Here is a 24368-nt window from a genome sequence, read left to right on the forward strand (position 1 = left end):
AATTGCTGTGTACATGACCAGCATAACAGTACAGTACTGCTGCTTAAATGGAACACCATCCTAATGGTTGGTTGGTTTTGTATTCACGCAGTGCTCAAGCTTTTTCACTCAATAAATGGAACTGCTGATAAACGGAACCAATTTCATTGGTCCCTTGAGGTTACATTTAGATAAAGTCCACTGTACCTCCATAAGCCACATTAAAATTATAGTAAGCATACCACAGACAAAAAAGTGCAGAATAGCTTTCATAATGCTCCTTTTGCTCTGTTTATGTTATCTATACATTCAAAAGGCAGTTCCTTGCTGTGAAAGAAAAGTTCACAAAGTCCTCTTGAACCCTTGTATACCAAGGTGTCTCTGTCATTCTTAAAATGGATTGTTTCCTGATTTTTAATTTGTCAACTGTTATGGCATTTGTCAACAGTGGTGGCCAGTTTGAATCAACTATTGACAGCAAGGTTGTGGCATCAGCTTCCTCTGAGGCAGAGGTCTCAACGCAGACTGAAAATATCATTCGGTGCAGTAGCAGCAGTGGCCCCAAGAGCTTGATGCTTATCAAGAAGCCATTAGTAGTCAGAAGAAAAATTCGGCGGGACTCTAGCGGCTCTGAGGATTCTTTCAACGTGTCACTTTCTGGTGAGTACTGTTTTTTTTATTCAGCACATGTTTGTTTATGGTCTTTTATTTAGGGCCATTTTAATTTACCATTAAACATGCTCTCTAGCAGAACAGCTGGAATGCATAGTGCAGTAAACTATTGTGGTAACCTAATGATGTAAGTAATTAAACATTCAACTGATGCTTTCGCTTTCCTGTAGGTTCTAAGACCACAAAGAGAAATTAGATGATTGTGAGCTACACAATGCACAATTTGCATTAGACACGTAGCTTAACTATAGTTCAATCATTCCAAAATAGTGCCTGCATTGGAGGAAAAATAAAAAGGAAGTGTATGCCAATGTGACACAGCATGTGTTAAAATTGGCAGCTTCTTAATCATCTATGCTCGTGATGCTCAGTTTAATTGTAGCTGTGTGCATGCTTATGGTAAACCTTTAGATTGCAGGCATCTGCAGTCTTGAACCTAAGTTACATATTAACCTTGAGGATACATTGGATAAAACATGGTGACTGCTGTTCATGCCTTCAGCATCTGTCGCATGGCATCTAAAATTCATGGAGGTGTGTGCATAATGACATAGAATGAACTAGCATTTTATTTGCATAAGTGTTGCTTTCAGCCAGAATTTTATAACTGCTCAGTGAGAAAAAATAAAATTATACAATTGGCAACAGAACAATTGCACTTGCACCTTGCAATCAGTGATGGAACTTCTGCACCAATTGCGCCATTTTGATAGAAAAGCAAATTCCTGCACCAAACTGCACCAATTACAGAAAATTGTCCAAAATTGCGCCAGAATGGCTTCAGCACATGTGTCGCGGGAGCAGCAAGTGGATTCGTTCTCCGAAAAAGAGTGCAGCGATTCACATTCCGCACACCGAATACGGCGCCTACCACAGTTTCTTGTAATTTTCACGCTTATAACACTGGACTTCTCGGCGCTTCCTGCAAGTAGCCAGCATGCGTGCAGCCACTCCCGGCTGTCAACGCTGCTGTCAGATCGGCCAGGGCACCTGTATTTAGAGTGTACTAGAATACGATTGAGTGGGCCCAGCGGCACGGCGCTCCCTGTCTGAGGTGCAAAACAAGGAAAAGTGGGCTGGGGACACTGCGAGTCAACTAGATATTGGGGAGACGCACGCTGCAGTGGGTTCAGTGGACGGGCTTCCATGTCCCTAGGGCCAATATAATGTAAAACTATTCCAGTCTGTTGTTATGCCCCGTGGGCAAGGCCTAAGCCATTCTGACCTACCACGAAGGGCTAATGGCGGACTTGGAATAAAACAGATCGGAATCATTTTATGTTATACCAGAAAGTTAAGCATTAGGTGCTTTGAAATCACCCTGGTCTATTATGTAAAAATGGCTTTCAATAAATCACAGTAGTTCTTGGTCTTTTGGTGAAACTCTTTTCCAGACACTTCACCTACACTATCGAGACAGTAAAGAAAACTGTATCTATAAAAAAATTTCTTTGGCTACTTTTCGAAATTTCGGGCTCGCCTATTGCAGAATGCGCATTTTTTGTCATTTCTATCACTAAATAAAGATCTACAGGCACTATCACCAAAATTTGCATGCACTAGACAGTCTCAGTATCAGGGCAATGCGCTTTAAAATTCAGCTGAAAACATTGCTTGAGACAGTTGGGTACAGTGCTCGTATTGGTTTATTCTGTTTTTTGTACTGGTTTCGAAGTGCACTGCCATATTCCATATTCCACCAAAATTCAAATTGGACTGCTCCAAACTGCTTCAAAATAAAATTTTGTCTTCTCCAAATTGCTCTGAAATGCAATTTTGTCTGCTACAAACTGCTCCATAACCCAATTTTATTTGCTCCAAAAATTGCTCCAAAATTACTCCAAAATTGCTCCAAAATTGCCACAAAATTACGCGTGGAAGAATTTCAGTAGCCTTGACTTGTAACACAAGCACCCAAACTAAACTTAGTTTTTAAAAATAATGAGCGATTTAGATTTATTACAGCTTTTTCTTCGCGTATCGCATATGATACACCATGCAGTTGGGGGTAATTTTTTTGGACATGGGAAAAAACATAGCATACGAAGAGAAGAAGCTGCATTGAAAAACGAATAGAAAATTGGCAAAATAACATTTATTGCACAATTGTGTTGCAGCTTCCCTGTAATGTCATCACTAAAGCAAAGGTGATTATATCATTTGCTTGCATGATTAGTACATCTTGCCCTCTTAGTCAAACGATGGGAAGCAGTTTCGCTCCCTGTTGAAACAGAGGGCCGCATTGCACTTTTTGCATGTTACATTTGTAAGGTGGTTGCAAGAGGGCAGCCTGCAGCGCACTCGCTTGTCAAGCCAATGCGGCATGTGGTCCATTTTGTCGAGACGAACATCAGCAGTTGGCAGTGGCGTCAGCGTGGTCCTCTTCTTTGCTTGGATGAGTGACTCGATTTCAGTACTGGGTCTCCCTGCATGCTTCCTTTCTGCACGCTTCCTTTCCCTGTAGAGTCTTGCGACTGAAGACTTGAACTCAAGCAGGGGAGTCTTGGCACTTTTTTGCCTTCGCCAGAGAAGCCAGGCATTCACCACAGTGAGATCCATCAGGTGAAAAAATATGTGGTGATACCATTTCTTTGATCGAATCTTGATTCGGTAATAGCCTAGCATCGAGTCAAGGAGGTCCACACCACCCATATGTGTGCTATAGATCAACACAACATTGGGGCAGGGAACCATTCTGTGCGCTTTTTCTTTTGCGAAGTACCGTTTTACTTCGCCCGCTGGTTCACTACCGGTGAACGTAGAAAGCAATGTGACTGTTTTATTGTCGTGCCATGCTACTGCAGACAGCTTGGTGACCGACACCTCACACACCCTTTCTTCATATGTTCCTCTCTCTTTTTCGTTTCTTTCGGAAGTGTGCAGCCAGGTAGACGGTTTCGCTGCACAGTGCCAAGGCAGTGAATCCCTTCGTTCTCTAAAAATACTTGCAGAGGAATAGAAGTAAACCAGTTGTCAAAAAACAACTGGTGACTGTTTTGCTTGGTAATGGTGCGAGACAACCTCACGACAACATTGCTGCTTGCGCCTAGGTCAGGCTCGCCTGGTAGCTGCTTGTTTACCGCGGCACCGCTGAAGACCTCAAAATCGTAGCAGAAACCTCACACCCCACTCAGAGCAAAAACGTTGTATCCCCAGCGGTGTGGTTTCTTCGGATTGTATTGCTTCAGTGAGCTTTGTCCCTTGAAAGGAACAATTTGCTCGTCGATGCACAGTTTCTCTTCTCGCACAATTATCCTCAGCTGCTCAAGCAATTTGTTCAAGAGGGGTCTGACCTTGTGCAGCTTGTCGTGGCCAATTTCTGCAGGGGCAACAAAAGTCTCATTATTATTGAAGTGAAGAAACCGTTTTAGTTCTTCCCAGCGGTTGAGGCACATCACGTCTGCAACTTTGTGGTGTCCGATGCTGGAGCTCCAGTAGTCTCGGGTGCTTGGGAGCTGAATGATCGACATGTAAAGAGCCATTCCGACAAACCTTTTGAATTCTTCTACGCTCACCATAAGAGACTTTTCAGGACGACACTGAATTGAGTAGCGCAATGATTCCTCACGAATCATCTTGAACACCTCAACGGGACAGAGGAATTTGAAGAACTGGAAGGGAGTGTCAAGGTCCTTGATAGTCGATGGCGTCACGGTGCTCCCAGTGAACTCAATTTCTTTTGGGTCTCTTTCAAGGCATGTGTTTTTCCACTTTGGTGCACATTTTGCAGGTCCTTTCTTGCCTCTAGAAGTCGATGTTGCAGGAGGGGCTTTATCTTGACTATCATCCTCGCTTTCAGACGACTCCTCTGCTAGCGCAGATGGAGCCTGGCACGGCAGCAGTTCCTGCCCATCGTCGTCCGAGAGCTCGCTATCGCTGCTTCTGTCACCATCACCAGGAATGGGCCGAACTCCCCGTCTTGTTCCACCGTAAAAAGTGCCGACATCCATTGCCTAGGACAAAAAAAAAGGATACTTCACTTTCCAGCAACAAGAAAGCATGCAAAAATGCTCCATTACATTGCAAATGTAATGTTTCTGTAATGACGACACCGACACGCTTCCGACCACAAAAATTACCCCTAACTGCTTAGTGTATCATATGTGATACGTGTCTAAATGTAGCCCTCGCGGTGCATTGCAAAAGTGTCGGGCACTCAAATTGACACAAGAGAAGACAAGGAGCCATATAATGGACTAATAATTTTTTGAAACGATAGTATATGTCAAAAGCACAAAAAAATTGCATTTACTTACCAGTTAGAAGCCTTGAGAATGCGACGCTGCATCCACGTGTTGTGGCATACAAATAGGATTCAAAATAGCTTCGGAAGGTGGAGCCACTGCGGGTGTAGTTGCCAGATAGGATATAAATTAAAGCAAAATGTGGCAGAACATTTTTCACTTCACTCGCTCTCCGCGAGAAAAAGTTTGATGCGTATCATATATGATATGCTATGCGATAAGGGTTAACATTTTTTTTATAAGGAAAGCAAAACTCTAAAATCTGAGTCCACTCTAGCATTCTGTATAAAATTTCACCCCAGAAAACATCCTACAGATATGTTTCCCTCATCTAATAAAACACTAGTTTTTGAAAACTTGGACATTGCTAGAGAAATGCAAAATGAGAATACTTTCAAAGATTCAGAATTGTGCTATATTTTTTGTGCACTTCTCATGTGGCCCCTAAAACCTGCGTGAAACATATGTGGGGCCTTCTTGTATTCTGCATTCTTCTGTGAAAAATAACGGAGTTTCTGCTTCCCTTTGGCCGCTTTTGCACACTTTGCTGCATTTGCTCTTGTCATGGACGTGCACTCTTCTAAACTATTTTCCAAATGGTATGCTGTGTGCATGACACAAACAGTCTCTAAATTCTCAAGCACTCTCTGAATCCCTTTTGGGCCAGCATTCATGACTGCCAGGGCTGTGGTCATTGGAAATGGCAGAGCTGCTGCCATTTCCAATGCTGTGCCAATCTGTTGTGGTGGCCTGGAAAGCCTAGAACATTAGCCACTCTAGCATGCGGTCAGTCTCATCCTGCTTGATGTGCCCCTTGGCTTGATCAAACAATGCTGCTTTCCAAAGCTGTGGTGTGTTCTGAACTTCAGGGACGTATTACAGATGCAAATCTGCACACTAGAAATGGTGAAGGGACTATAGAGCACAACAAGCACCAAAAACGGAGGTCCAAAACAGTTTGAAGGCACGAAGCCCCATGTCCTAGGAAATCAAATGACAGTGCAAGGCATAATGTGGCATTAAATTGTAGTCAAGTGACAGTGTCTGTGGCAGTAGTGCCTTGTGTGTTGCTTCCTTTCCAGTTGCTGCCCAAAATTTTTCGCTTTTGGCTTTATTCATCAACCTCTGCCTAGGTCTTATCACTCCCTTGATGCCACTGCTTGAGCTTATAAAAAAAAAAAAAAAAGAAACCAACCTTTACACTGATCATAGTCATTTTAAGCTTAGCCTTTTCCTCGTGCCACGAATGCACTTCCAAAATAGTGGTCATGGCACATTTCTTTTATCCGAGGTACCCATCTGCCCATCTAAATATAGAAATTGTCACTTTGTTATCTCACCAATGTGACTTAAATTTTTCTGGCACCTTCTTGAATAGTTTGGAACCTGGAACTGCAAGAACCTCGAAATGTGTTTTATGGCCAAAACTAGTTGTTTTTTTTTCACCTTGTGCCCCCCCTAAGGAAATAAACAGCTGAGAGTAGCACTTGTCACCCTGTCCATTTCTTTTCTTTTGCTGTGCGTGTGTGCATGTGTACAGGCATGCGTGCATGCATGCCTTTCTGCTTCCTTACTGTGTCATCTAATGCATGTTATATAATATTTTCTTCAGTGAGTTCTCATTGTCAATCTTAGTTGGACTTTTATCACAACTGCTCAGCATTAAAACAAAGGCAAACATTGGTCAATCTAAAGTGATGTATTAATGCTCCAAGGTGTGAGAAGCATCACTCTGGTCGAGAATAGAGCTTTTGTAAATAACAATGAATAGTAGACTGAGGGTGTTATGAGTGAACTAGATATTAGGGAGGCGTGCGCTGCAGAGGGTTCAGCAGGCTGGCACATCTGTCCCCAGGGCTGGTATAATGTAAAAGTGTTCCAATCTGTTTTTGTGCCCATATGGGTGAGGCCTGAGCCATTTTGACCTGTCACAAAGGGCTAATGGCAGATTTGGAATAAAAAATTGAGGAGCCATTCCACTCTGTGATGGTGGATGACCAGTAAAATTGTAGCTTATCACACAGGGTTAAACAAGGGTACATACATTTGTTTTCATCATTTGGTAATGGTAGTGACGATAGCTTTGGTTTGGCTACAACCTTAGGCAGATTCATGGCCATAGTTAAATTTACACATGACCGTTTTTTGAGTAGTTGAGTGACTTGGATTGGTGCGACACTTCAAAACAAACTCTTCTAGCACAAACTGAGTGAACCATTTCTTGTCTGGTTTTGAAATGTCCACATAGAAGTCTCCAACGGTGATCACAGGGGTAGTGTCAACACAGCTAACCCACGCAATGTGCATGGTCTTGAACTTCTCGATACCACACTTGGGTGTGCCTGGACATGTATACACAGTGATTATCACAATTCCATTTTTCGATTGTACGGCACAGGCATCCCTGCAGTCAGTGGCATTGTCCTCTTGAGAGTCAAGAGTGTCTGGTTGTATGTACATTTTGTCCTTTGCTTATATGGCCCTGCTCTTGCTCATGAGTTCATGTGCTGTTCACATACGATTCCAGTATACCATCGAATTGAAACAATGCATCTCGATTTATATATTTCATTTATTATTATTATTTACTCTTACGGTGCAGCTCCTAGGCGACTGTTCCTGCATTGAGCGTTGGCGTGCCTCAGCGTCGTACCTTGTAACCAAGCGAACGAGCACAGCGAAAGATGAAAGTGAACGCAGAGCGCAGCAGGAGATGAGAGTGTGGGAAGGAAGGTAGAGGAGGAGTGGAGGGGAAGCGGCCTACACATGCGCTGAATTGCCGGCGACCACGGCATCCGCAGCCACGTGGGCGATCTCATCGGCCCTTCCGAGGGGGGACAGGCTGGCGTGAAGTGGGGAGGGCTGTGCTCGTCCACAATGTCAGCTGCTGAGGGCAGTCCATGGTACCAGTGTGTGTGATGGGGATCACTGCTCTTGCAGGGGGTGATTGCGAGTGGCTACGCGTAAGGCTCGATGTGGCGCTCACTTGGGTGTTGTCGCTGCTGATACTGCTGGCACGATTTCCCCGCTATGAAGGGCCGCCTAGTCATTGGTGGAATGAAAGTGTGAGAAGAGTAGTGCTCTGCAATACAGGCTGTGCAGAGACAATGGCTACAATATGGTGCTAGAGTAACATGCATCGTTTGTATGGAAACAAAGCATGCGTGAGCAGAGGTCTGTCTGCGGCGGCTGCTGTGAATTGCACCCATGCGCCGACTTTTGCTATCTCCCGATTAGTGAAGCAGTTGCACCACACTGTGCTCCATTTGCAATGTGGCACATGGTACAGATTGTCTGTGCCAGCTACACTACTTGCGGCGTTCTCTTCCTACTATAAACTGTGTATCTATATAACCATAAAATAAAATATTCACACATGAAATGAAAACACGCATAGAGCTGCACTCAGATTTCGCATTAGCGAGTATCGTAATCGTCGGTGAATTATTAATATTATTATTACTATTATTATTATTATTATTATTATTATTATTAGTAGTAGTAGTAGTAGTAGTAGTAGTAGTAGTAGTAGTAGTAGTAGTAGTAGTAGTAGTAGTAGTAGCAGTAGTAGTTGTCATTAGTGGTATTAGGTGCATAATGCTTGAAGCCGGCTTCACCTCCGCTGCAGGTCGGCCCAATATTGTACGATGTGTTGTGCATTATTGCACAAACACAAGAACTACATAGAATCCTCGTCATATACAGCTTCGCTGTAAAAACAGATTGGAATAGTTCTGTGTTATACCAGCCCAGGGTCAATTGCGGCTCTTTGGGTCTTCGGGGACATATGATGACCCAGAAATTGTTACCGCGTCGATTGGACCTCGTAATTGGAGAACATTTTTTGCTACCATCATGAGCGTCGGCATAGGAATACATAGTTCGATTGCAGCGTCACCGATATTTTCGGCTTTGTTGGAAAGCATACGCTGTTCTGCTGTTCGACCCAATCTTCAATATTCTTGTACGCTATAGCTGCTAAGCGTGCTTCTACCGCCCCACGTTCTGGTTGGCTTGCGGCAAGGCAAAACTATTTCTATTATGTAAAAATGGCTTTCAATACACCACAGTATTTCATAACTCTTGTTTCTTCGTACAGTCTGTTGGTGAAGTGCATTTCCAGGTGCTTCACCTACACTGTCGAGACATTAAATAAAAGTGTATTTATAGAAAAATGTTTTTGGTTACTTTTCGAAATTTTGGACTCACTGTTGTGGCATGCATGTTTTTGGTCATTGCTGCCATTAATTAAAAATCTATAGACAAAATCTGCATGCGCTAGACGGTTTTAGTATCAGGGTAATCTGCTTCAAAATTCAGCTTAAGACGTTGCTTAAGAGAGTTGCAGTACAGCGCTCGTGTTGGCTTATTCTGTGTTCCGTCCTGGTTTCGAAGTGCACTGCCATATTCCATTATTCCACCAAAATTAAGATTGGCCTGCTCCAAGCTGCTTCAGAATGAAATTTCATCTGCTCTAAATTGCTTCGAAATGAAATTTACTCTGCTCCAAGCTGCTCCAAACTGCTCCAAAATGCAGTTTTACTTGCTTAAGAAATTGCTACAAAATGACTTTTGGCAGTCCCACTCCTGATTGAGTCAGTGTTCAACTTAGTCCCTTGAATCATATAAAAAGTAAAAACTAATTGGAAAAGCTTGCTTACAAAGAAGAGTTTTAACTAAGTATCAGTGAGTCATGACATAGACGTGTACGCAAAATCTAAACATTTAAAAACAAGAGTAATTTTGTATCTGCATTTAGCAAATAAACAGTAATTACTTTACAACTAACAGCCCTCACTTAACATAAAAATTCACTCAGGAAATGTGCGTCCTTGGTGAAAGCATTGCTTACCACCCAGAAATGTGAGGTCCACAAAACATGTTGATGTCAGTTATAGAACTGCTTGTTGTAAACTTTCCATGAGCAGCTTTCCTAAAGCAATGCTATACACATTTAGTTAAAGGATATGCAGTACTAGAGTGTAGTATGTAAGAATCAGTGCGAGAAGTGATTTTGATGACAATAAATAGAATTTGTGTACACAAAGGTGTATGTAGGCTGTGGCTCATGGGGATATCTTGTCTAGATTGTACCTCTACTTGTTTATTTGCTGAGCATTACTACCTTTGTGATGGTTTTTGTAGTGATCATAGGTGGTATATTTAACTCGCCAAACAAGCCCTTCATTTTACTTTGTCAGCTCAGTTTATAGTAAGGATCTTGATTGTCTTGGTTCCATAAAGGGCATGAGTAGTATAAGAACCTGGACAGGGTGGGTTGATCAACCATAGGTTTGCTTCACCATTTCCCCACACTTAACACATTACCTGCATTTTGGTAGGACTGGACCGTGAATGCAGCATCCAGGCACATAAGTGCCACAAAAGATTGATTTGAACTGAAAAATGTAATTTTCCTTTTCACGTTTCATTTCAGTGACAATAAAGTGGTTTGGTTCAAACATAGTCCACGCAAAACTACTTCCCTTTCCCTCCTGTCATTTTTTTTTTTCTTTCAGTTTGAGATTTAGTTTCAGTTTGACCCCATGGCCACATGAGCTTCCTTAATTGCTGCAGTTTTTACATGCCCTTGCTAGTTTGAGTGTGGATATCTTTTTTTTTTTACTTGTTCTCTAAAGCGTGGTTTAATCAAAATTTCACAGCACTGATTTCATTAGTCCACAACCACTGTTTCTTTTAAAGAATGGTTTCCTGGGTGAGCTGGTATTCTATTCTCTAAGAATGTTTCTTTTTTTCACCTAACCAAAAATCAAGTGGAAGAGGCCGCCTGTATAGGCACGGTATGTGTTGCTATGCGTTCTGGTTTTTCAGAAACCGCCTCGGACCAGAGTGACATTGAGTGCCGAATTATAGCACTAAGTCAGGAACTCAAGAGGCGGCAGTTAGAGGCAGAGCAGCTCAAGCGGGAACAAAGACGTCGGCGCACTGAAGTGCTTCGTGAACGGGAGGAATCTCTCAAGAAGCACATAGAGGTGGGTCTTGTGGCTGCACACTTAGCGGACGTCATGCCTGTCACTCTGAAAGAGGCTTTAATTTGCATCTACCTGTCGAAACAACAAATCAAAACTTTTGTAGCTGGCCATATGTTTCATTTATTGGTTTAGGCAAAGTTTAAGAATTGGCTGTAGTAAGTATTGATGACAACTTAGTTGATGTATTGAATGCTTATTTAAGAGACAAGGTTTAATGAAAACTAGTTCAGGTCCTGCATTCTCACAGAAAGCAAAAATTATGTGAACAGAGAAATTAAACAGAAACCTTTTTGACCCAAATTTGTGCCCTAAGTTAAAGGTAGACTATGTATGCTTCAGTTCAAACTTGCATATTCAGAATTCTGAAGAGAAGAAACAGGCTTTAAAGCTTATATGTTTAGCTGGTCACTTTGCAGGCAGTGCACTTTCTGATCACAAAAACTTAACCAAACAATTGCTGCAGTAATGCCTACTGCATTTTATTAATTTTTATTGAAGAAAACAGCGGCATGAAACATACATAATAGTGACCTTTGATGGCTGTTCAGTGAAAACGTGACCTAGCACTGGTGAGCAGTAGAAATTATGCATCAATATGTCAATTTGTACATCATGAAGCGCTTTTTGAAATACCCACTTATTTGCTAAGTCCTGTTTGATGGGAAACAAGTGTATTTTTGTTCATTGCTGTGAGTTGTTTCTTTTGACTGTCAAAGTGCCCATGGTGACACAATCTCTGTGGTCTCAGCACACCTGTCATTAATCTGCCTCACTGTGGCTTTTATTTGGTGGCTGAATGTATTTGTGGCTTTTTCCAGCTGTATGATAAACTGATTCAACAAGCAAAGGAGGAGCTAGAGAAGGAGCTTGACATTGCCCAGCATGAGAAAGCACCATTTGTAAAGCCACAGATCAAGAAGCCTCGTGCTGCTGAGCAGCGCAAGCACCGGCTTGTGCAGTTGAGTTCTTCCGAAAGTCTGATGCAGCCAGCCTCGGCAAGTAGTTCCTTTTTCCTTTGAAAGCACATTACCCTTACTGCAAGAACCACAATAGTTTATTTAATGGTTTGTTGTGCTTGAGGTGCATTGACGTCATAAAGACTCCTGGCCCTCAGCTTAGAAGGAGCCCTCTACTGCTTATTCAAGAATTTTGTTATATACTGATGGCTCCTGTGCATTCTTCAGTAAATGTTCTATAAAAGCTTTTAGAAAAGCAGTAATAGTGGAGTTATTGAAACACTTAAGTATTGCAGGACATATGCCATCGTGTCCACTACAGTAAATGCACTCAGCCTTGCGCTCTCGCCCACATGCTCTTACCATATGTTGCTGCGCTTGCCAGCTACAGAGATGCCTGCCCACGTAAACACATTTATCTGAGGGTGCCACATGTCTTTATGTTATCGTTTTCTATGTGGTGATATCATCGCCTTCCACTTATGACTGCTTCGTGTAATCGACGTGGTCAACATCCTTGTTTGTGGTTGCCACAGGAGGTCGTGTTTAGTGTGAGGGTGCTGATAAGTATTTATCCTAGACATGAAAAAATTCACCTATAAAGCTGCAACTATGACACTATTTTACATATTCCCCCAGAAAATCAATGCACTTGCAACATCATTCCTGCAGCTTCTTAAGCCCTTGCAAATAAAGTTATTCCATCTACTGGTGTAACCACTCATGAGTGCACTCACTCACATTCATTTCAAAGACAAGGATGTGAACGTGAGTGAGTGCTGGTGAGTGTGAGTGGATGGGAGTGTGAACATTAGTGAGTGCCTGCGAATGTGAATAGGCGTGAGTGCAAACATGAATGAGTGCCGGTGAGTGTGAGTAGGCATGAGTGTCAACGTGAGTGAGTGCCTTTGAGGGAATATGAGTAAGTGCCGGTGAGTGTGAGTGGATGTGAGTATGAACACGAGTGAGAACCTGAAAGTTTGAACGTGGGTGAGTGACGGTGAGGGGGAACGTGAGTGGGTTCCGGTGAGTGTGAGCAGTCGTATGAACCTGTGTGCGTGAGTGGACTTACGAACACGAGTGAGTACCTACATATATATGTCATTATATAGACGTGAACATGAACGTGAGTGACCGTCATTGAGTGTGAGTAGACACAATTGTGAACGTGAATGATCACTTTATGGTTTAAGTAGACTTGGATATGAACAAGGAAGGAAGGATATGAAGAAGCAGAATTTTTTACCTGCTCATTTCTAGAGTTCATATTCAGGCGTTGAAGGCAAAATGCAAAAAACAGTGCACATCCCACAAGGCAGTTTCGTTCTTCATAAGACGACAGCGCCCTTGACATTTTTAAATGAAAGCGACCTCACGTTGGATTTGGGAGAGGTTTAGAGACTGTGAAGCGGGTTCATCTATCCTGGGATCATCTTTTGCACTGTTTGTGAGGCCCTTCTTACTTAGCCCGTATGGACTGCAGGGAGGCTTGTTTGTGAACAATGGTCCTAACCCAAACTAGGGGGAGCCAAGGGGTGGCTTTTGCGCTTTCCCACATAGCTACGAATATTTAATTGAGCAGACATCGTATGAAGTGGGGCCTCTCTCGTCCCTGCTATGCACTTGTATGTTGTGAAATGCTAGCGCACATGACATACGTGTATATACAGTTAAACCTCGATGTAATGAAGCTGGTAAAATTTGCAATTTGCTTCGTTATATCGAAATTTCATTCTATCGAAATTTGACTTTTTATGCAAGAAGCACTGTAGCCAATCGATTTTTCTTATATGGAAAGGGGCCACAGAATTTTCGGAATTATTGGGCAAACGAAAAAACAAATTTGAATGACAAAGCAATTCATTTTGATAAATTTGGGAGTCGGCGACGAATGATACGGTTTTGTGCCATGTACGTCGATGATATCTTCTCAGCGCTACGAATTAAGCGAAGACAGCCATGCCTTCACATGCACTCCGCCCCGCGGCTGATGTCGTCGTCCCAGTGTGGGCGACGCTATCATGAAAAGCGCCGGCAGTGGCCAGCAAATGCTTCCTCTGCCCTTTGCTCCAGTGGGTCACCGTAACTCGAGATTACGCAACTTCCATTACTGAACTTGCAGTAAGACGGCTTACATGGTGTCATGCTGCCTCGGCACGCCCACTCTTTGCACACACGGCGGATTACTTCTAAAGCAAGGTGTGCGGCTATGTATGCGCTCAGCTGCGTTTACATCCATGCACAGCCATGGCCGGCTGAGATGCGCGCCAACTTACCTCCCACTTCAGCCCAACCCCAACCCCCTCGCATGCGCTTGATTGCATTACAGTGAGCTTGCTCCCCTCCCCCTCTTTCCCTTTGCTCGCATGGGAAGACGTCATTCGTAAAGCCACCATCTTTCTTGCCTCACCCTCGTACACTTTCACTCGCACCTAAAGCACACAGTGCGCAGGGCGCAATAGGACCTTATCGCACTTGTACTTTATATGGAACATGATGCGACTCCACTTTGGAGGTGCTCTTGTGGCGCAGCAGCCTGCGATTTGAGAGATGCGTTTGCAAGCAGCCGTGTGTGATTAAAATATTTTGCCATCTATGTCCTTGTAGGTTTACATTTATTGTCTCCGCATTACTTTGCGTTGGCAGTGAAATTTCGTTATATTGAAATGCATACTTTCGTTAAATGCACTTCGTTATATTGAGCTTCTAAATACATGGCGTTCTATGGACAAGAGGTTATGAAAAGTTAAATGCTTCGTTATATCGAGAATTTCCTTATATGTAAGTTCGTTATATCAAGCTTTAACTGTAGTTAGCTGTTTTCACATGCCTTACCATTTCTCGCATGACTGTAGAGCTATCTCATGAGAGTGCATGGTCTCTGCAATGCATGTAAATGTCACTAGACATTTCCTTTGTAGCCTAAAGAAGCAGGATGAATGTTAAATTTAGTAACTGTTATATACAGTTGCTCTCTTAACAATTGTGTATTCATTCTTTGTGACTGTCAGTGTTATTAGTATAGTCTGTACAATACACACTGTCTAGGCCGAATGCTGCTGACATTACACAGCGTTTAAGCATATACAGGTAATTCCATGTGCTATGTACCAGAACTCAAAAGTGACCATTGCCATTCTCTTGGAAAATATTGGGCTAGTTGGTGATCGTGCGAATGAGGTTTCAGGAAAGTATTTTTCGAAAAAAAATTTTCTTGACGTAAGCGCTCTTTAATGTTTCCGCAAGGAAGCAAAAGTTGGTTGGAGGTAAATTTTTTCAAAGAAAGTACGAAACTAGGTGCAACAACAAATCTTATTTTAGAATATTCTACTGGTGTGATTCTTTCATGTTACGTCATAGGTAAACACATTGATGAATTCTCTGCATTTAATTGGCTCAGTAAAGGAGCAAGAAATTGTGCATTTTCAGAATTTTCTTGCATAAACTGTTAACATTTCAGCTATTTTCTCATTGGTATAGTTTTTGTTAAAATAATATTTGACTGTGAAATCCAGTACTCTTCAAGAATGTTGCTTCTGAATTTGGCGAAAAGTCACTTTTTGACAATGTTTAGATTTGAAGTTAGCATTGAGGCCCTCCAGATAAAAATATGTGAGATAATGCATTATACACACCAACCATTCAGCTTGTAATGTAGTAATCTTAATTTGAGTAAGTTTTGTTTGGGGCAAGAAAGAAGTGTTTGAAGTCCACAACAATGGTGGGTACTCCCGAACTTTGTCTTTACTATAGAACATGTATGCACCGCCGGCTATTCTTCGAGCAGGCATATGGACTGTGGCTATTTGCCAAGCAAACACATGCTGTGGCACTTGACATCAGTATACATACATTGTAAACGGCATGTGTTCATCAGTTCACCACTTCTAATTTTGGGGGCTCGGGGTAGTCAGGTAGGTGAACACAGCATAGATGTGAGTTTTTTGCAGTGGCAGATAAAAGCGTACCATCATTCTGACCTACGCAGAGGCAGAACAATCACATGGTCATCCATTCTCTATTGCTTTATGCCAGAACGAAATTGTCGCTTGACCAGGCCCACGGACAGTCACAGCTTCTATTTTGCAGTCTAAGCCTGCAAACTAGAAATTTTTTCGCTATTTGTCACCCCCACCATGGTTGGCATGTAGTGTGGATGGTTCAGGTTCTTGTATAACACGTAACCTGCTGATCTGTAGTACTTCAAAATAATGACTCGGTGCCGTGTACATCTCATGTCCGATAACTATCCAGTCTTAGATGACCTCAAAGCAGTAATGGTTTACTTTAATTGCAGAAATGTATTATCGAAGGGAGACGTTTCGGCTCCCACACGGGAGCCTTGTTCACAGGTAAAATAAATAAAGGTGCTCGAGCAGCTCGCTTAAATAGTCTTGAACACGTGACGCAGGCAGCGCGCATACACTGACGGCAGATTGCCATCGCTCCTGTTCAGAGTGTGTGGCGTAGTCTGAATCATGAGGGACTCAAGATAAAGGCGTCGAGATAGCCCTTTTTCCCTGGCAAGGACACGTGCCTTCCCCCTGTCGATTGCGTGGCCGCTTGAAGTGGCATGCTCAGCCAAAGCACTGGATTTCACATTTTCTTTTTTGACGTCATAATTGTGCTGTTTAAAACGCCTTTCAAAGTTACCAGTTTCGCCAATGTACACGTAGTCGCAATCCACGCATGGGACAACGTACACAACACCTGGGAATTTCTCTTTTGGTAATTTGTCCTTAACATTGACGAGCGATTGCCGTAGTTTCTGGTTTGGAATGTGTGCCACTTGAACATTGTATGAACGCAGAATACGGCTTAGAGCTTCACTTGTGGACGGGATATATGGTATTCCGGCGCGCTTTTGACTAGAGGCAGCATAGGGTAACTGCGGAGGTGCCATTTGTCGTTCGACAGCATTGAAGAAAGGGCACAGGTAACCACAGGCTGATAGTTCCCACCGTACCACGCTTACGTCGGCTGCGTAGTCTTCTTGTCTCGTGCAGATTTTCTCCGCACGTCGTAGAAGCGTCGAAACCACTGCCCTTTTGTGAGAAGCAGGTTGCAAGGAGCCGAAATGCAAGTAGCGTCCTGTGTGAGTTGGCTTTCTGAAAACTGCGAACGACAAAGTAGGCCCCTTTCTTTCAATCAGCATATCAAGGAACGGAAGCTTGCCGTCGACTTCCTCTTCTACCGTGAACTGGATCGCTGCTTCCATGCTGTTTAGGTGCGAAGTGAACGACTGAACTTCTTTGTGAAGGATGCAAAAACAGTCGTCCACGTAGCGAAAGACTGCCTTCGGAGCAGGGCTGAACGAAGAGAGTGCTCGACTTTCAAGTGCTTCCATTGTCAAGTTAGTGGCGGTTACCGATATAGAAGCTCCCATAGCCGTTCCGTGGACCTGTTTGTAGAAACACTTTTGGAACGTAAAGTACGTGTTTAATAAACAGAACTGTAGCAGCCGAGGCAGGTCCGGTGCATCAGTGGGCGATCTCTCAGCTAGAGTTGCATCCGACTCCAGAGCGGTACTGCATACATCCACGGCCAGTTCCGTTGGCACACTAGTAAAAAGCTATTTCACGTCAAAAGAGACCAAGGTGGCGTTTTTATCCAGTACGACGTCATGGACTTTGTCCATCAAGCCGTAGGAATTGCGTATGTGAGTGTGAGTGATGTATGCAGTACCTCTCTGGAGTCGGATGCAACTCTACCCGAGAGATCGCCCATTGATGCACCGGACCTGGCTCGGCTGCTACAGTTCTGTTTATCAAACACATACTTTACGTTCCAAAAGTGTTTCTACAAACAGGTCCACGAAACGGCTATGGGAGCTTCTATCTCGGTAACTGCCACTAACTTGACAATGGAAGCACTTGAAAGTCGAGCACTCTCTTCGTTCAGCCCTGCTCCGAAGGCAGTCTTTCGCTACATGGACGACTGTTTTTGCATCATTCACAAAGAAGCAGTTCAGTCGTTCACTTCGCACCTAAACAGCATGGAAGCAGTGATCCAGTTCACGGTAGAAGAGGAAGTCGACGGCAAGCTTCCGTTCCTTGATATGCTGATTGAAAGAAAGGGGCCTACTTTGTTGTTCGCAGTTTTCAGAAAGCCAACTCACACAGGACGCTACTTGCATTTCGGCTCCTTGCAACCTGCTTCTCACAAGGGCAGTGGTTTCGACGCTTCTACGACGCGCGGAGAAAATCTGCACGAGACAAGAAGACTACGCAGCCGACGTAAGCGTGGTACGGCGGGAACTATCAGCCTGTGGTTACCTGTGCCCTTTCTTCAATGCTGTCGAACGACAAATGGCACCTCCGCAGTTACCCTATGCTGCCTCTAGTCAAAAGAGCACCGGAATACCATATATCCCGTCCACAAGTGAAGCTCTAAGCCGTATTCTGCGTTCATACAATGTTCAAGTGGCACACATTCCAAACCAGAAACTACGGCAATCGCTCGTCAATGTTAAGGACAAATTACCAAAAGAGAAATTCCCAGGTGTTGTGTACGTTGTCCCATGCGTGGATTGTGACTACGTGTACATTGGCGAAACTGGTAACTTTGAAAGGCGTCTTAAACAGCACAATTATGACGTCAAAAAAGAAAATGTGAAATCCAGTGCTTTGGCTGAGCATGCCACTTCAAGCGGCCACGCAATCGACTGGGGGAAGGCACGTGTCCTTGCCAGAAAAAAAGGGCTATCTCGACGCCTTTATCTTGAGTCCCTCATGATTCAGACTACGCCACACACTCTCAACAGGAGCGATGGCAATCTGCCGTCAGTGTATGCGCGCTGCCTGCGTCACGTGTTCAAGACTATTTAAGCGAGCTGCTCGAGCACTTTTGTTTATTTTACCTGTGAACAAGGCTCCCGTGTGGGAGCCGAAACGTCTTCTTTTCTTTTAAATCTTTATTTGGTCAGCGAAGTGCCCCGGGTTTTTGTTTACCTTTTAACCATGTTTCATCCCGACCAGACGGGCTTCCGTGAAACACTGAACTTCAAATGTACTGTATTATCGTAAAACATAGTTGCAAGGGCATCAACATTTAAACAGCAAAGAGATACTTTACTGCCATTTATGGCATACAAAAAAGCATGCGCCCATATTTTTTGCACGAAGAGTTATAGAAAGCATGGCAACAATTCAATTGTGGCCAACACATGTTTTGCGGTGAAGACACAGTTCAGGAGTGCCTACTGATGAGATTGGTTGTGGACATCAGAAATGTTTTTCTCAGCTGAAACGAAATTTACTCATTAAAATTTCTAGGTCATTAGCTGAAAGGTTGGTGCATATAACGAGTTATCTGACATATTTTTATCTGGAGGGCCTTAATGCTTAATATAGGTCAGAACACCGTTAAAAAGTGACTTTTTGCCGAATTCAGAAGTAATTTTTTGGAAAAGTACTTGATTTCATAGTTGAGCATTATGTTTAGCAGAAGCTATATAAAGAGCAAAACATAGGAAGAAGTAAATAAGGCTGAAACGTTAACAAAGTTTATGAAAAAAATTTCAGAAAAAGCACAATCTCTTGCTTTTTTACTAAGCCAGTTAAATGTGCAAAGTTCATAAATGTATTCATCTATGACGTCGCATGAAAGAACCATGCCAGTAGAATACTGCAAAATAATATTTGTCATTGTACCTAGTTTCACACTTGATTTAAAAAATTTACCTCGAGCTAACTTCTGCTTTCTTGCAGAAACTTCACAAAGAACTTACGTTACCAAAAGTACTTTTTATAGCACAGCTCTTAATGGCCTATTCCTGTGGCGAGCAGATGTGGCATAACCAAGCTAACAAGCACAACAACAAAAGATGAAAGAGCGAACCTAGAGCAACAGATGAAAGACGCGAGCCACGGACGGAGACCAATGAGAGCGACCCCTCCAGTGACGTGCTCGCAGAAAACTGGTTTCACATAGACCCGCCCGACTGCTCGATGCATTCTCGTATCTGGTCTCAGCTGGACCGCATGTTTCGTACCATCGTCTGCAAGCGTCAGCTCGTGCTTGCACTTGTTTGGTTTCCTTGGTTTGGTCTCATTCGCGCTTGTTTTGATTGTCATGGTTTGCGATTGTTTTGTAATCTGATTGTATGCATGACGCAAATTGTGTAGTACTTTTAGGAAGCCAAGTAATGCCAGCAATTACAGTGGAACCTTTGACGAGTCATTTGAAGAAGCCAACGCGCTTGACTTACAGGTCAGATTTTCAACGATTGCTGACCCTGCTACATGTCTCTCTCAAATTTTTTGTCAATATATCGTGAAATGAAAACACGTATAGAGCTGTACTCAATTTCGCATTGGAGTATCGTAATCGTTGGAGATTTCTTTTTTTTTTCTTTTCAACAAACATACTTTGGTAAAACCCAATTCATACAATCACCAACTAGCCCAATCTTCTACGAGAATTAGTGATGGTCACTTTTGGGGTCTGGGATGTTCCCAAAGTGAATGCGGAAGCCACAGCATTGCACTGTAACGTTCGAGAGCCGAAGCACGCAATGATCACACCACTCAGCAAACCAAGCGAAGCTAACGTGCATCAAAAGATAATGTGAAAGACATGAAAATACATAAATCTGTAAGTGAAAAAAAACATACAGTAGAACCTCGTTGATACGTTCCCGCTATGTATGTTTTTCCGGCGCCAGTGTTCGGAATCGAGAACACAAAAAGTGACCCAATAGAGCTACACTCACTCTTTACCGGTTCGTATGTTCCAAGAAAACACGATTTTTCGGCACCAGTGTTCAGAACGTTGCCAAGTGCGATCATGTGATACATTTTCTGGCTGTTAGATCCCATGTAAACAAGAGAATGTACGAGGTGTGCGAAATCTATAACAGTATATAGCTGCCCGGCGCGCACTCAATTTCTCATTATGGTACCAGGGAATCTTCCCCGGGGTCATCGCAAGTGGCATTCGCAGCTATCCCCTCCAATTCCATTACGATAAGCATCTTTGCCTGTCTGTTTCATGCCATGTGGTGCCATAGGAAGTGTAGCGTACACTTTTAATAGGCGATAACCGAAACGCGCCGCCATTCCCTGCTGCAGACTGTGATCATATACGTTTTCCAGCCTCTAGATCCCATATGAACAAGAAAAGGCGCAAGGCGTGCGCAATTGAGAACAGTATTGGCGTTGAGGACATAGCGTGGTGCTGTCTGCCGGAATCTCTCTATCACGTAGAAAATGTCATCACGTGATACCGATTGCGAAGTGTTTGTCTCCAGTGGCTCAGCCCGTTCAGCCACCATTGTTATTCTGTTGCAAGCGTTGAATGTGTCTGTCTTAGCTGCAAAACAACCTGGCGTGCAGGCTAACAAAGGTATTTAGTGAGCAAACGTACGGCATCATCCACTCTTGTCGGAGCGTGGGCACGCGGCGCCATGGACGACGAACGTGAAGAGGCTACTCATGTATATGGGAGCTGTTATGATATTTACCGAGTAATCTATAACCCGAAGCACTCGCACATCTCGTGTGCATTTATTTTCACTGAAGCAAGCGTGACTGTGCGCACGGTGCGCGGCCGAGAAGCAAGATCTCGATTTGCGTTGATTGCCGTGCATGATTCACGGCAATGCTTCGCCCTAGTTTTGAGCGCGTAATTAAATTGGCGACGCATATGATGCTTTGATATTGGTTATTAAGTTCGCATGACCTTTAATAAAGGTAACCATACACACTCTTGCTGCAATAACAGTACTGTTTGCAGCATTCGTCGTGGCGAGTGCGGCGTGCCACTTTCTCCAGATTTATCGCGGGACGATGACTTATCACCAATATATTTTAATAAGTGGAACTTCAACCGATTATATTTTTTGTGTCCTCAATCCATGCTTCCACTATTTGCGCTTCTCTGCACATTGTATTTTCACTGATGTCATATCAAGTGAGCACACTGCAAGCACAGTGTGCATCACTTGGTCGACTCTTAATTACGGTCACCATATTTCGTTTTCAGTGACTCTGCTGCTGGTCTCTAGCATCAACCAATTCGTTGACCAGCAGATCAGCACATCACGACTGCTAACAGAAGGAGAGGCAGTGTACGAGGCTGACCACGTTCGAATATGCTGCGTAAAGGAACAGCATGAGGACAAATTCCACCTAATTGGATAATTAGTCAGAATTAATTAATGAACTTCTAAAACATTATAATTAGACTAAATGTGTCAATGAGAAAATTGTAGAGCAACATGAAAAATTGCCGATACAGCTTTCTGTTGCTTAATGCGTGCCACATAAAAATGTTTTTCTGAGCGCGAAAGAAGCCCGCGAATACACACAAAGTGCCTCGAGCGGCCAGTCCTGCAGCAATTATGCGTAATTTTGCATGCCGATGGTGTTATCGCCCTTGAACTTTATATGGAACTTCACGGTGATGGCGATGGCTGAAATGCTCTTCGAGTGTATATAGAATTGCTCTCGCAATAAAAACTTTACGGAATGAAATCATACCGAGCGCTTCACAAAGGCTAGCAGATCGTCAGGTTCTGCATTGCACATTGCGCATTACCTCCCACAAGTTCTGCATCTGGAAGGAAATCAGCTGGGTGATTATCTCCAGCTCCCGATTCTGGCGAAGCTCGGTGTTTTGGATGGTCCAAAGGCCGGACAGGAAGGTTCTGCGATGGCAATGCTCCGGGAACAAGGCACCATCTTTTCCAGCCTGGTGCGAATAAATGTCGTAAATTTTAATAGGCACAATCCCGGGAAGTTCCACGTCATGCCAACCAAACATTTTAGCTCCAACACTGTACACAAAATCTTCGCGGAAGTGCTCGCTACACACGTGATAATGAGTGGTGGGCAACTTCCCCATTCTCAGCTTTATCAACCATGCATCCTCCTGCGGCTTGGTTTTGGGGTATGCACGAAAACTCACACTGGGCTCCGTTGAATACATTCGGCACAGCGGTACCGAGCAGTATCCATGCTGAAACAATAAACGAAATTACTGCCTTCGGGATGAAAGGCAGTGGGCAGCGCTGGCGGGGCTGGTGGCAGCAAAGGCGAGTCACATGATGTCGTTTACTACGTCACAGCAATAGCATAGCAGAGCTGGTCTCTCCTGTGGTGGCCCTCGAGGCCAATATAGCTGCCCGTCTCACTTGAAAACGATTGCGTGCACAGTTTCTTATTCCGGCACCAGCAAGTTTCTGCCCGGGTCGTCGCATGCCACATTTGCAGCTATTGCCGCCGAACCTATTGCAATAATCTTCACCTATCTGTTTTACAGCATGGGTTGCATAGTGCCATTGGTAGCGTACTGCACGCTTTTAGTAGGCGATAATCCAAATGTGCCGCCGTTCCCTGCTGCAGGCAGCGCGATGTGGGCATCACGCTTTCCTTTGGCAGCATCTGGCGTCGCCAGCCAGCTCGATTCACACAGATAACAGGAAAAAGAGGGGGAATGGAGTAAACATAATAGCACACAGCAAGCACAGGCAATACATAGGTCGGCACACTCATGAGTACATTTACTCAGTCATTTCAGTGATGTGAGTATGAATGTGAGTGAGTGCCGGTGAGTGTCAGAGGACGTAAGTATGAACATGACTGAGTACCTGTGAATGTGAGTAGGCATGCGGGAAAACGTGAATGAGTGACAGTGAGTGAGGGTGGAAGTGAGTGTGAATGTGAGTCGGTGCCAGTGAGTGTGAGTCCTGTGAGTGTGTGTGCCTCTGAGTGTGAGTCGATGTCAGTGAGAGCTGGTGAATGTGAGTAGATATGAGCATGAACATGAGTGAGCACAAAGCCTGAAAGAAGTAACGGTGAGTGAGTATAAGTGAGTGTTCGCTTATACCTATGCCTCTAGAACGCTACCATATTATTGTCTCTTAGGTGTTTTTTTTTCAGATTGGGGAAAATATGATAGTCAGAAGGAGTCATGTCGGGTGACTAGGGTAGATGGCACATCACTTGAAAGCCTAAGGAGGTCAGTGTTTCCATTGTTTCACCTGCAGTGTGTGACAAAGCATTGCCTACCAACAATGACATCTTTGGAAAGCTTTCCTTGATGTGTTGCCACTACTTCGTCAATAAAGCACAGTAATATTCTGCATGAATGGTTGGACTTTGATGGAGGTAGTCCACCTGCAGAACTTCCTTCTTATCCCAAAAAGCTGTTGCCATTTGCTTCTGTGCCGACCTTTGCACACAGAACTTCTTTGGCCTGAAAGAGCCACTGTGCTTCAATTTTTTTAGACTATTTCTTTGTCTCTGAATCATAACAGTAAGTCCATGCCTTATCACCAGTTATGAGTTTGTCCAAGAAGCCTTACCCATTTTTTGCAAAATATTCCAAAACAGTCACTGATGTCGCCATGTTTCTTCTTTTGTTAAGTTGTCAAAAGCTTTGGGGTACACTTTGCTGCAAGTTTTCTAATTTCCAAGTCATTGTGGATAATGGCACTAACTCTCCCAAGTGATATACTCGGATATGTAGCAATACATTTAGCTCATGTTCTCTGGTCCACCACGAACGTGTCATGGATGGCT

At 43.6% G+C, this 24368-nt stretch overlaps 1 protein-coding gene across 3 annotated transcripts in view; it reads left to right on the plus strand.

The window, feature by feature from the left end:
• LOC142579953 (uncharacterized) overlaps positions 1–24368 on the plus strand; it is a 233143-nt gene that overhangs the window by 185090 nt on the left and 23685 nt on the right. For all 3 annotated transcript variants that reach the window (XM_075690640.1, XM_075690649.1, XM_075690656.1), the window contains 3 exons: positions 428–639; positions 10728–10888; positions 11707–11883. In XM_075690640.1, coding sequence (XP_075546755.1) covers positions 428–639; positions 10728–10888; positions 11707–11883 — 550 coding nt within the window. The remainder of the gene's footprint in view (positions 1–427; positions 640–10727; positions 10889–11706; positions 11884–24368) is intronic.

The sequence above is a fragment of the Dermacentor variabilis genome, chromosome 1 (genome assembly GCF_050947875.1).
Source record: "Dermacentor variabilis isolate Ectoservices chromosome 1, ASM5094787v1, whole genome shotgun sequence".
Taxonomy (NCBI): Eukaryota; Metazoa; Arthropoda; class Arachnida; order Ixodida; family Ixodidae; genus Dermacentor; species Dermacentor variabilis.